Source organism: Canis lupus, chromosome 25, assembly GCF_003254725.2.
Source record: "Canis lupus dingo isolate Sandy chromosome 25, ASM325472v2, whole genome shotgun sequence".
In the NCBI taxonomy this organism is placed as follows: Eukaryota; Metazoa; Chordata; class Mammalia; order Carnivora; family Canidae; genus Canis; species Canis lupus.
In genome coordinates, this window is record NC_064267.1 from 9,523,795 (window position 1) to 9,537,810 (window position 14,016).

At 43.1% G+C, this 14,016-nt stretch overlaps 1 protein-coding gene across 7 annotated transcripts in view; it reads left to right on the forward strand.

The window, feature by feature from the left end:
• The window catches only part of HMGB1 (high mobility group box 1), a 127,794-nt gene extending 114,041 nt beyond the window's left edge, over positions 1–13,753 (forward strand). For 4 of the 7 annotated variants that reach the window (XM_049101319.1, XM_049101318.1, XM_035719951.2 and 1 more), the window contains 5 exons: positions 4,199–4,256; positions 9,771–9,933; positions 10,159–10,304; positions 10,822–10,996; positions 12,050–13,753. In XM_049101319.1, coding sequence (XP_048957276.1) covers positions 9,784–9,933; positions 10,159–10,304; positions 10,822–10,996; positions 12,050–12,226 — 648 coding nt within the window. In that variant the 5' untranslated portion in view covers positions 4,199–4,256; positions 9,771–9,783 and the 3' untranslated portion in view covers positions 12,227–13,753. Of the gene's footprint in view, positions 1–4,198; positions 4,257–7,423; positions 7,565–8,844; positions 9,271–9,770; positions 9,934–10,158; positions 10,305–10,821; positions 10,997–12,049 lie in introns of those variants that run through there. The other 3 variants (XM_025462584.3, XM_035719963.2, XM_035719954.2) reach the window with 3 other exon arrangements.
• The last annotated feature ends 263 nt before the right edge of the window (positions 13,754–14,016 follow it).

Below are 14,016 nucleotides of genomic sequence, written 5' to 3' on the forward strand. Positions count from 1 at the left end.
TCAACAGCAACCTTTCAGAAAAAGCATACACTTTTTTTGTTGTTGATTTTTTTAATTAACATCTTCATGAGCAACAGGTATGGGGCAGCAATCACCTTCTCTTTAGCCCCACAAGCCATTCTAAGAGCTCAGTGGTTTTTGTTTATTTATTTGACAGCTTACAGAGGAGAGGGAGATGCAGGCTCCTTGCTGAGCAGGGAGCCAGATGTGGGACTCATCCCAAGACCCTGAGATCAGGACTTGAGATCAGGACCTGAGCTGAAGGCAGACACTTAACTGAGCCACCCAGGCACCTTGCGCTCAGTGTTTTTTAAACAAAATGCCTGGTCCCTCGGGACATGAGGCCACCTTCCCAAGCAGTCCAGCTCCTGATTGGCAGAGGGACTCCTGTGCTTCTGGCCTCTCACTTTCATTAGAGGCCAATCCAAGGTAGGGAATATCATCCCAGGTGAGGATGATATTTATCAGGGCTGCAAGGATGGCTCTCCTGGGCCTGGGTGATTTGCGGGCATCTTCTTTGCATTTCCCAGAGGCCTCTGTCCTGGAGCACTAGTTTCTGTCTTGGGTCTCCCTAGCAGAGCAAAGCCCTCCCTTTTCCTGTCTCCAGAGTCTTTCTCTGGGTTTGGGACAGCCCCACAATCTTGGTGCCAAACTGGTTTGCTGTACTGGGAGGCTGTGGCTGCAGGTGGTGGATGCTAGGCCTGTCTCCCAGCCCTCCCTCCCTCCCTCTTCAGTCCTGTTTGTTCAGTCAGCCAGCAGCACCTGCTCTTGTCATCTAAGGCTGATGGCACCCTTGATGGGAAATGGGGCTTATTGACCATAGCTCTAATGCATGTTTTGCAAACTGTGGGGCCCACTGGTGGGCTGGGAAGTAAATTTAGGATTTTAAGGAAAAAAAGTCAGACTGTATCACAACAGTGGTAGATATTTTTTTAAGAAACTTTTTCTCAAACGTTGTCTATACAAACTGTCTTGGTCCCATCCAAAACCCTTGAAAGCCAAAGCTGTAAACTCAAGTCAGGATTCCCATGAGGATGTGGTGGCTACTTAGGTGGGAAAATGTGACCTTATTAAAAATTTTATTAGCTAAGCTAATAACTGGAAGGTCATGTGGCTTAGTGGAGAAAACTTTAGCTTTGGGGTCAGAACTGGGTCAATATTGTTGCTTTCTCGCAACAATAAAGAGATAAATAATAATATCAATTTGCTGGTAGTATTTATATTAGAATATATTAAATTTCTCTTGAGCCTCCTTGTCATTTTTAAAAAATAAAACACAATGAAAAATAAATAATTAAAAAAAAAAAAGCAATAAGCATCCTGACCTGTAGGCTCACTGTGGAGGATTAAATGAAATCTATGTGTAGTGCTCAGTACATAGGAGACACATGATAAATAAAGCTTATTTTTTCTAGTCTTTTGTCTAGGCCATAAGACATCCTCTGCAGCATAGCCAGACTCCTCCTTCATTCCTCATCAAGAATATGTGCTACCTATGATATCACCCAAGATGGTTCCATTTCTCACCCGAGGAACCCCTCTGCTTCAGTTTCCTACTCCCTGTGTTCTCTGTGATAACAAGTGTTTCCTATGAAAGGAATCCCTAATCAAGAAAATTGCAGAATCACAAGTCAGAGCCATAATTTAATAAGGACCCAACTCAGGACATGCAGGCTCAAGTGTCTACCCCTGTAGACAGGCCAGGCAGGTAGCATGAGTGGATAAAAAGTCAAGTAGAAAGCTTAGGTAGTGGTGGGGATTGTGGCTAACTACAGGACATATGCCCCCATTAAGGAGGCAGCCACTATTCATGCTGCAAGATTGTCACTCTATCGAAATGTGGATGCAAGCTTTTCAGATCTCTTATTTTTCAAAAGAAGCCAAATATCTGGATTTCTTTAACGTGGAAAAAATCCAACTTTTAAAAACACTGTGTTAGCCAAATGAAACATCCGTGCATCAGATAAGGCCAGAGGCCTGCCAGTTTGCACTCTGACCTAACCTTTATGGCTCACCTGCTTTTTATTGCAGTCACCCCAGGCTCTAAAGAAAAACCTCCCAAGGTACCCTTGGGAAGTGCTCTTAATATTATTTTATACCAAAAATGCACTGTATGCACATAATATATAATTCCAATAATAGATGAGATTTCCACCTACTGAAGAGGAAGGCCACCATTGTCACAAGGTGTTCAACATGAGGGGCAACAGCAGGATAGGACTGGACAAAATTAGCTAGTAGGTAGAGTTCTGTTATCCCCTTCTATGTTCATTTGGTTAGCCAAAACCACTCAGAAAACGTTTATTCCTTTTTATAAAAGATAGCTATAAGTCACATACAATTCAGTGATTTTTGGTATAGGCACAGGGTTATACAACCATTACTATAATCTGATTTTAGAACATTTTTGTCCTCCTAAAAACAGCCCCATAACCAGTAGCATCACTCCCCTTCTTCCAACTCACTTTCAACTCCTCGCTACCACTAATCTACTTTCCATCTTTATAAATTTCTGTATTCTGGACATTTCATGTGAATGGAATCCAATGTGGCCTTTGGCCCCTGGCTTTTTTCACTTAGCCTAATGTTCCCAAGGTTCATCCATGCTGTAGCATGAATGAGTCCTTCACTTCCCCCATTGCCAATAATATCCAGCCACATAGATGTACCACATTTCATTTATCCACTCATCAGTTGATGGGCATTTGGGTTGTTTCCACTTTTTGACTATTACAAATAAGGCTGCTGTGAACATTTATGGCAAGTTTTTGTGTGGACATGTTTTTGTTTCTCTTGGATATATACCTAGGAGTGGGAATTGCTGGGTTATATGGTAATTCTGGATTTAACCTTTGTTTTCCAAAACAGCTGCAGCATTTTACATGCTCACCAGCCGTGTATGACATTTCCAGTTTCCCCACATCCTCACCCACACTTGCTGTCATCTTTTTCCTTATAGCCATCCTCGTAGGTGTGTTAAAACATTTATTCTTAAGGTTTATGACACTTTCAATACAGCAGCTGAATTTGGTCTGTTGATGTGCATCTTGAGATCAAGACCTAAAATAGTGATCTTTTTTTAATTGAGATCATCATTTTATAAAAGTTTTACTATTAAAGTTTCCCCTCTGCATGTATACCATTCTTTTAGTAGCCATAGAAAAGGTATCTTTTTAAGAAAAGGTATGATATCTCTTTCTTATCAGTGAAATATTCCAATTCTAGAGAGATTATTGGTATACATTAGCTTCAGGACTGTTTTCTCTGCCTCGGCCATCAGTGCAACCCACCGATGAAGCCACTGCATTCCCCACCTGCAAGTCACATTCAGACAAAACTCAGGCTGGAGCAGAAGTATTTAAGCAATTCCAGACCAGGTTCTCCTGATTCCACACACTGACAAATATACCACCACTTCTCTGCCCTCCACCTCAAGTCTTGTTTTGTGCCTATCCTGCAACATCCTTTCAAGTTAGATAAGGTATCAGTCCTAAGTTAAGAGTTGGGGAAATGGAGCACAGAGCTTAGGGGGCTACCCAGAAGTCCCTACGTGGTGGATTGGGAGGCTTGGAAATCAGTGGCCTAGCTTGTAGTCCAGACTTCACAAACATGTCTCTTTCTGAATTCCTCTTTTCTTTATTTTCAGCACCCCCCAAAAAATTGTTTTTTTCATGAAAAAAAAAAATTTTAAGTATGTATGATCTGTAATATGGTTGACCTCATCAGACATTTTGGTTTATTGCTCTTACTCCTTTTCAGAACCTGGCCCTTTTCAGGAAGGAGAGAAAATAAGAGAACTCACCTAGCTTGACTTTAGCACTGGGGAAAAATCAGTATCCTTCAGTCAAAGACTTAACAGCCCCATCTGCATTTTATGTTTTTTTTTTTACATTAGAATTAAGTTTTAAATACCTGTTAGAAGCAACCTTTGGGCAGACATTCTTGCAGTTTTCTGTGATAAATTCTTATTTGGCTTGCCATAGTTCACTATATCCAAGAAGGAGTAACCTTGGCCTATTTGGAAACTGCTAAATGCTGAAAATGTATGTGTTTATCTAAATTCAAGATCCGCTCCAGCCCAACCCCATGTCCCCCTTTTTAAATTATAAGAATGAGGTGCAATTGGCATCTGCCTCAAACTTAGTATCCTAACATTTACTTACTACTTATTATTCTATTTTCCTGCCTTCTGATTTAGAGAGACCCAAATGCTTATCTCCAAAGATGGAAGAGGAAGATTAAAACAATAATTTGCAGTAAGTACTCTTTCAGCTGTTAATTCATTTATTCAGCAGACTTTATTTAGTGCTTATAGATGCCAGGCACCCTGCTAGGTGCTAGGGTCCCTGCCTTCAAAGACTGCAGTGCAATAGGACAAACAGGCATATAACTGGATAAGTGCACTTGTGAACACAGTAATTAATGTGCAGAATATTATGGGATTGCAGAAGAGAGGGGTTTCACCTGTCCTAGAGGAGATTGAGGCGGCTTCAGGAAGGATATAAACTATATTAATGAAGATCTGTAATTCAGTCAGCTAAATCAGGTAGGGAGAGAGTGTCAGTCTTTTTGAATTAGCTATCTTTGTAATTTAGGACAAAACACCCACTAACTCTAAAGTAAAATATATGCCAATTCCTGGTGGACTCGTGTTAAAGAAGGAAGGGGTTTAACATCATGAATAAGTGAACATCAAGGTTGCGGAATTAGAGCTAGAAGTTTAGGATTTACTTAAAAATTTCTTTCCCGGGATCCCTGGGTGGCGCAGTGGTTTAGCGCCTGCCTTTGGCCCAGGGCACGATCCTGGAGACCCAGAATCGAATCCCACGTCGGGCTCCCGGTGCATGGAGCCTGCTTCTCCCTCTGCCTATGTCTCTGCCTCTCTCTCTCTCTCTGTGACTATCATAAATTTAAAAAAAAAAATTTCCTTCCCTGCCTAAATCATGGAAAAAACAAATATGAGAAATTCTGTGCCTATAAGTGGAACTTTTTATATTCTTCTCTCTGACGTGGCTTCTGTTACACTTAGGAATATGTAAAGGCATCATCACTAGAATGAATGAAAATTAGTATTGAGACTAGGATTTAAAAAAAAAAAAAAAGCTTAATTAGATTTGCAACCACTGCCCTCATATAAAATTAAAATAATCGAGAAAAAAATCAAGTTTAATTGCACTTGATGTTTTCTAAGTCATGGGTTTGAAGGGATCAGCATGACATAATCTGAAACCTTTGAACAAAAAGTTTAATCTTTACAACCCTGTGATCACCTCCATTTGATAGCTGAGAGAATTGAAGCACAAAGTGATTTAAAAAAAAACTTGCCTACAATTATACAGCTAAGTAGCACAGCTGGGATTTGAACCCAGTTCTAGTTGAACCCAGTGTCTATCCCTCACCATATCATTCTGCTTAAATAGAAACCTGTGTGGGCTCATTGCTTTCCTGTGGTTCTGTGATCGTGAACTTAGCCTGGGAAGCAAGCTATTAGAGAAAACTGGTAAAAGTGTGTGGTTGGGACAAAGCAAATCCAACATTGCTCCTGCAAAATATTGGTGGTAACGTCTTCAAATAATAGTCAAATTTTAGTATCATGGATGCCATTTAAAACGTCAACAATTTTTATGAATATTTTGTAATATAGGCCCTGAGAATGTGAAGCAGAATTGAAGTAAATGTCTAGATTTGAATAGAGCGCAAAACATAGGGAAAGTAGACAAGAGTAAATACATGTGAAGATAATAATATAAAAGCTACCTTGAGATGTTTACTTTTTAAATAGCGCTCATACGTTATACTAGTTTATATATCCTTTAATATTATACTCATTTTCATATGCATGTGCCATGTATTGTCCACTCAGTGAGACTATAATCCCTGAGACCAGTCATGTATTTTTTTAAAAAAAAAGGAGTAAGCATTAAAACCATAGGTCACGAAAGGTTATCTAAGCCTATTCTCAAACAGTTTAATAAATGGGAGCAAATACATTAGGTTATGGATGCTTTGAGTAGATACAAGAAATGAATTAACATAATAAAATGATTTGTTTTTAACTTTGATCTATTACATTGGGAGGAATTGGCTGGTGGATTTAGAAGTATTATAAACACACCATTAGAGAGTGAAAAAGGGGAAGTCTGTTATAACTGAACAGGGGTGTGGTCTGCTTAGGCTAAGGAGGAATAGATAATCGTTTCATAAAAGACCAATAGAACTATAGTCTTCAGAACTGACCATTATAGCTAGTACATTTTCTTTACAGACATAGTAAGTATGTCTATTAATACCAGCCAGCTTGGCGAGTTAGAGAAACCACAGCCTGTGGATTTGGGCATATGCACTCTCTGCCTGCATCTAATCCTCCGGGTAACAATATACGTACAACTGCTGTAATCCTAGAGCAGTTACATGGATGCACTAAGTGGTGTGATGGGAGAGAAAGATAGCATCACAAGGATTCGTTTGATTATAACAGTAATCCACACCAAGTCAAATAAAATAGCCAAACAGGCAAAAATGTGGTCTCTAATGAATTTGCTAATTCTAGCAGGCCCTCACAAACATTTCCTGCTAGAGTACCCCATATCAAAACGAAGTAGCTGTGCTTTAATTACATGGGATAATTATTTGATTTCCAGGAAGTTAAGACAGTGCTTTGTATTTAAATAAAAAGTTCTAGACATGCTGTGAAACTCGATCAAACCAAGAAAAAGAGTGAAACTGAATGCCTGTTCAGTGAGTCAAGATTTCAGCTGCTCAGCAAGCTTGACGTTACGGCTTATGAGCCCAGAAATGGGGTATTTTAAAACCGGCTGACTGGATCATGTCACTTTGCTGCAGGAAAAGCCCTACCTTTCCAGAGATCTCAAGTGTAATGCAACCATATGCTGTTGAGGGGCTCGAATCTTGGCTGCCTTTGCCCCTCTGCACTAGCCGATACCCCAATTTTCAGGGGACGTGATCTCAAACTGTCGCACTCACTTTTGAAGGTCTGTTAAAATTCTGGGGCCTCTTATTTCAATGGCTTTGGAAGTGAGTTTGGGGTAAGAAGGGGGGGGGAGGCCTGTGAGTGTCTCTTTTGCCTGAGGAGTTGGGGACACTTGTGGAAAAGTCAGGCACTTTTCGCTCCGGCGGCCGCTCCGGTGTGGGGCTGGCTTGGGTTAGACACATGCACACATACACCATAGAGCTCTGCTTTCCCGTAGCAGCTGCTGCCTCTGCCTCTGCCTCTCCCGCCTCAGCCTCTTTGCCCGGCATACACACACATTCAGATTTGCGCGCTGTTTCAATCCTTGATGACGTGTCCCCGGAGACAGCCAATAGCAAACGGGCTCTGGTCAGGACAATGGGAGGTATCGGGCCAATGAGCGATGCCCCGTGAGTTGGCGGTAGCCAATAGGAGCCGCGCTGGCTGGAGAGTAATGTTACAGAGCGGAGAGAGTGAGGAGGCTGCGTCTGGCTCCCGCTCTCACAGCCATTGCAGTACATTGAGCTCCATAGAGACAGCGCCGGGGCAAGTGAGAGCCAGACGGGCACTGGGCGACTCTGTGCCTCGCTGAGGGTGAGTCTGGGGCAGCGCCGCGGCGGGGAGAGCGCCTCCGGCAGCTCCCCACCCCGCGCGGTGGCCGGATCCCCGCGGCCGGGAGCCGGCGGGTCAGGATCCACACAAAGGCAAATGAGGGGGGACCGTGGGGGGAACTGCGCACGGAGCGAGCCTCTTCTCGGGCGCCGGGAGCCCTGCCCCGCGCCGGAACCCCGGCCCACAGGCTGCCTGAGGCGCTGCGAACCCCGAGCCCCGCGAGTTTCCACCCCCGGCGGCGTCCGCGCTGACTGGCGCAAAAAAAATTTTTTTTAATTAAAAAAAATTTTTTCAACGTGTTTTGGGCCCCCGGGCCGAGTGTTCGAGCGGCCGGCGTGCGCGGGGGGCGGCGGGCGGCGGGGCCGGCGGCGGGAGGGCAGGCGGGCGGGCGGACAGGCGGGCAGGCGGCGGCGCTTCCACGGGCTGCATTGGCCGCCGCAGAGAGCCGGGCGCCGGCGGCGAGCGCGGGCGGGCGGGCGGGCGGGCGGGCGCTGCGGGCGAGGCGGCGCGGTGGGCCGGGGGCGGCGGCGCGGGGCCGAGCCCGCCGGCCTGTGCCCGGGCGCGGCGGCGGCGGTGGCGGCGGCGGCGGCGGCGGCGGCTCGGCGGCGGGGGGAGCGGCGCCGCTGCGCTCGCTGGAACATGGCTGACTCGGCCCGGCGCTGCTGGCTGGAGAGAAAACAAGGCGGGCGGGAGCGGGCGGGGGACCTGGGCGCAGCAGTTCCGAGGCAACTTTTTTTTCCTCTCTAACCAGCCCCGCGTTCTCCGTGCGGGGGCGGCCGGGGCGCGCGGGCCCACGCCGAGGGGGCCGGGGAGCGGCGGGCCGGTGGGCGCCTCCCGGGGCGGCCCCCTCCCCCGCGGGCCGGGAGGGGGAGGGTCCGGGCCCGCGCGCCCCCCGCCCCTCCCCCCCGGCTGTAATGGCCGAGTGTGTGCGCCAGAGCGCGGCGCGCACCCCGCCCGCCTGCGCTCACACTCACACACTCGCTCACACACACACACACACACACACACACACACAAAGGGAAGGAGCCATATTCTCGCTCGCGCTCGCCCTCGCGGCGGCGGCGGCGGCGGCGCAGGCGGGGAAGACGCGCAGCGGCCATTCCGTGCGCGGCGGCCCCGGCGGCCGCGGGCGGAGCCAGCCCCCATTTCGAGCGGGGCTTCTCCCTCCGCCGAGCTGACAAAATGGGGGAGGCCTGCGGGGCCTGCGCCGGCGGGCAGACGGGCGGGCGCACGTGGCGGGGCCGGCGCGGGCGGCCCGAGGCCTGGAGGCTGGGCCGCGGCCCCGCGGCGGCTCGGCCGCGCCGCCGCCACCGAAGTTCGGGGGGTGGGGGCCGAGTGGCGGGAAGGTGTGCGGCGCCCGCCTCGAGCGGCGCCCCGACTTCCACAGATTATTAAAAAAATACTCCCCTGGTGGCTGGGGGGGGGCAGGCAGAGCAGCGAGCAGGAGTGGCTTTTGTCCCTCATCCTTGTTTACTCGAAGAAACTTCAGACCGGACGTGTTTAGTCAGAACTGAAATACATCTCGGGGCCAAACCGATAGGAAACGAGGCTGCCTCGCGGTGGCAGCCGCACAAATACCGCCGCCACCCCCCGGCCTGGGTCCGAGCCGGAGCTTCCTACGCCTCCCTCCTCCCAGCAAAGTTTTGTGCAGAGAGTATTTTTAAAAGTCCCTATTGGGAAAACTTCAGGTAGACGGTGACTTAGGCCCATGATTTGGAAAAAGTCTACCCACAGAGCCCCTGTCCATGTGTATTCCTTCTGTGATGCAGATCCTCGAGCCGGCAGCGTTAGTTTTGTGGTCTTTGGTTTTGGGGATTAAACATGGTTTTGTACGTTTAAAAAGTTTCTAAGTGACCGGTTAGGTGTTCATTTGGAGCAGATACAGGCAGATGAGTAACGAATACCGTATGAGGATGCCCTTGTGTCTACACTTTTTTGAGCTCACACTGAAGGACTGGTTTTTTTGTCGTCGTTGTTGTTGTTGTTGTTTTGTTTTGCTTGGCATAGCCTCTTCTAGGAATTGGCCATCACTGCCATTTTCTTGTTTAGGATTGTTTAGGAGGCTAATGTCACTGCTATGTTAAATAATCAATACTTTGGTTTTCATTCACTCCCCCACGAAGTTGAAGTGCTCTTAAAGTGCCATAATTTCATTGCTAACGTCAAACATTACTTTATCTCTTTTTAGAAAATAATTAAACATGGGCAAAGGAGATCCTAAGAAGCCGAGAGGCAAAATGTCATCATATGCATTCTTTGTGCAAACTTGCCGAGAGGAGCACAAGAAGAAGCACCCAGATGCTTCAGTCAACTTCTCAGAGTTTTCTAAGAAGTGCTCAGAAAGGTGGAAGGTAAGGGGGCTTGAAAAGTATTAAGGAGGTGATTTTTTTAAATGTTAAATCCAAATTAAGATTTTTTAAAAGCGTGGGTGCCATTTGCATAACATGAGTAGTGATGTTTAGAACAGGCTGCAGGATAACTAGCAAAGAGAGTAGTTTTAGTCTTTATACTTCAATACTTTGAGGACAATTTAAGATTTCATTATCTACTTAAGTTTACAAATAATTCTTTTGTAGACCATGTCTGCTAAAGAGAAAGGAAAATTTGAAGACATGGCTAAGGCGGACAAGGCCCGTTATGAAAGAGAAATGAAAACTTATATCCCCCCTAAAGGGGAAACAAAAAAGAAGTTCAAGGATCCCAATGCACCCAAGAGGCCTCCGTAAGTATCTTGCCAAGGAGGGTTTTTTTTTTTTTTATTTTCAAGGAGGGTTTTGCATTGGAATAAGATAGAAATTTTAGCAAGCCACCTTGTGGGTTTAGAGTGTAAAATCAAAGTTTCTTACCTGGTAAGTGTCTCACATTGGTATATTTGAATATTGCAAGTAAAATTCCTGTCGAATGGGAGTTTTTAGCCGGAGCGTTTGGATTAGACACTTGCCTCCTTCACTTAATATATCTTCTAAATGTAACATTCTTTTGTTTAGAAATATCTATCTGAAATACTTAGTGATTTGCAGAGCTGTTTCTGGAGCTTTAACATTTATCAATAGTACACATTCAAGTAGTAATAGCTAGTTGATAAGTTAAATAGCTGCAAATTAAACTTTGGTTATGAAGGACATTAGGCATACAATATCCACACCCTGTTGGGTACCTGGTAGAAATTAGAAGCGGCTTTTATAGAACAGTACAATTAGATAGTAAACTTAAAATCCTAAAATTAAATTTCTTTTTAGCTCGGCCTTTTTCTTGTTTTGTTCTGAGTATCGCCCAAAAATCAAAGGAGAGCATCCCGGCCTATCCATTGGTGATGTTGCAAAGAAACTGGGAGAGATGTGGAATAACACTGCTGCAGATGACAAGCAGCCTTATGAAAAGAAGGCTGCTAAGCTGAAGGAAAAATATGAAAAGGTAAGAAGTATGGATTTGTTCGGTGCAGTGATGAAAAGGTATGTCAGATGTAGATTGTTCTTGGTAGCTCATTTCAATTTCTCATTTTCTTGTGGAATTCTAAGTAAGTTTGGGGTGTAATGCAGTTTTTAGATTAACAACTACATTCAGTATGCTAGTGACTGTAGTCTTAATTCTTTTCCATCTTTCAAAGAGTACAAAAGATCAAATTGTTACTTTTCTTTTTTTAATTGGGTTCAAAGGCATACACTTGAGCTGGTTGTTTGCGTTCTCTAGTACTTCCAAATTTGTGAAAATTTTGGTGGTCACTTTGAGTCAGATGATTACCTACGTTAAATTATAAGACATGCATCATAAATATATTCTGGGCAAAGTAATACAGACTGTATCCTTCGTAAACCTACCCTAAAACACTTACTTTACTTAAATAACAAAAATCCCAATTTAATTAAAAAGAAAAGTTAAAAGTCTGTTGATCTATGTAGTAAGTTGATAAAGAGAAAGCTATGGCTCCTATACTTTGAGTTGGAATATTAAGTTGCATTTTAGCTTATTTAGTTATCTGGGAAAATGTTGATTTGTAGATGTTTCTGAACATGACTGCATGCTTACTGGCAAATTACCTTTTTTTTTTTTTTTAAGACAAAATTTTCTGTTGTGAATTAGGGTCTGATATAAACCTGTAGAATGCTGTTTTGCATTCAGAAGGTGGCAGTGTCTACCCTTTAATCAAAGTCTACATTCTAGTTTTAATAAAGTTAGGATGTGATACATAATTGTACTTCAGTGAGGCATAACACTGCAAAAACTAGAGCGTGTCATTCCATGAGTTATAGATCATTAATTGCAACTATCTCCTAGTATTTTTATTTGCTTTCCTCAGTCCTACTTACATACGGAATTGGGGTGAGTGTATAGATACATGGTATTTTTGTGTAATTGAGATCTTGATGTTTTCCTTGAGTTTTCCTCAAATTCAGTGTTACTTTTCTTTCTCCCCTTACTTAACTGTTTTGTCTTTTCTTCCACTTTCTCCTGCCTTTATCTTGGAAGGATATTGCTGCGTACCGAGCTAAAGGAAAGCCTGATGCGGCAAAAAAGGGAGTTGTCAAGGCTGAAAAGAGCAAGAAAAAGAAGGAAGAGGAGGAAGACGAGGAGGATGAAGAGGATGAGGAGGAGGAAGAAGATGAAGAAGATGAAGATGAAGAAGAAGATGATGATGATGAATAAGTTGGTTCTAGCGCAGTTTTTTTTTTCTTGTCTATAAAGCATTTAACCCCCCTGTACACAACTCACTCCTTTTAAAGAAAAAAATTGAAATGTAAGGCTGTGTAAGATTTGTTTTTAAACTGTACAGTGTCTTTTTTTGTATAGTTAACACACTACCGAATGTGTCTTTAGATAGCCCTGTCCTGGTGGTATTTTCAATAGCCACTAACCTTGCCTGGTACAGTATGGGGGTTGTAAATTGGCATGGAAATTTAAAGCAGGTTCTTGTTGGTGCACAGCACAAATTAGTTATATATGGGGATGGTAGTTTTTTCATCTTCAGTTGTCTCTGATGCAGCTTCTACGAAATAATTGTTGTTCTGTTAACTGAATACCACTCTGTAATTGCAAAAAAAAAAAAAAGTTGCAGCTGTTTTGTTGACATTCTGAATGCTTCTAAGTAAATACAATTTTTTTTATTAGTATTGTTGTCCTTTTCATAGGTCTGAAATTTTTCTTCTTGAGGGGAAGCTAGTCTTGCTTTTGCCCATTTTGGATCACATGGATTATTACAGTGTTTATCTTTTCATATAGTTAGCTGATAGAAAGCTTTTGTCTGCACCCTGCATACTCATGATGAGGGTAATAAAAGTTGAATTGAGACAGTTTTCATCCATAACTGAAACTCAAATCTTGATCAATTGATACCAGATCTCACATAGCCCGGTCACATTTATAAAGTGAAGAGTAACCAGTCTATTCACAGCATGGGATTAGTAGAATCAATCATTTTGAAAGTCTGTCCTTGAAGGACTAAGAAAAGTATGTTCTAATCTTTACATGAGGACTCTACATTCTTTAACTCCCATTACCATGTAATGGCAGTTATATTTGCAGTTCCCACATTAAAGAAGACCTGAGAATGTATCCCCAAAAGCGTGAGCTTAAAATACAAGACTGCCATATTAAATGTTTTGTTGACATTAGTCCCAGCAAAGGCTCTGGAAAACAGAAAAAAAAAAAAAAAAGTGCTGGCTGTAAATGTCTTCTATTTATCTAAATGTGGATTTCTAAGGAAACTTGACTCTCCATTAAAGGTATTTTTAATTAATTGGGCCAACTTCTAAAATGTATGCCACATTTAAAATCAGGTATATTTTCCTATATTAGAGTTTGCTCCTTTAAGTCAAATAGACGTAAAGGAAGAAGACCCCTAAAACTTGGTATTTCAGTATGATTTATCTGATTTGAATTTGATTTTTCTTACAAAACCCAAACTCATTCATTAGAGTCATGTTTATCTACTTAGCAGTTTAGGGAACAATTTGGCAATTTTGTGGTTTTTTGAGATTATCGTTCTCTTAAAGTGCCAGTGTTTTAAAATAGCGTTCTTGTAATTTTACACGCTTTTGTGATGGAGTGCTGTTTTGTTATATAATTTTGACTTGGATTCTTTCCATTTGCATTTGTTTATGTAATTTCAGGAAGAATACTGAACATCTGAGTCCTGGATGATACTAATAAACTAATAATTGCAGAGGTTTTAAATATTAGTTAAATGGCTTTCGCTTAAGATTTTAAGATTTTGTTATATACATATTTTCATATTTTCAGTAGTATCTCTTAGCAACACCATTTAAGCAAGTATAAGGTCTGGCAAAGTTTTTCCCTGTAAAAATACTTGGTTTATAAATAGGTTAATGATAACAATTTTTGTCAAACTGTTCTCAGGGGATTTTACATATATATATATATATATATATTTATATGTATATATATAGATAGATGCAGAAAAATTAAATTTACTTTCA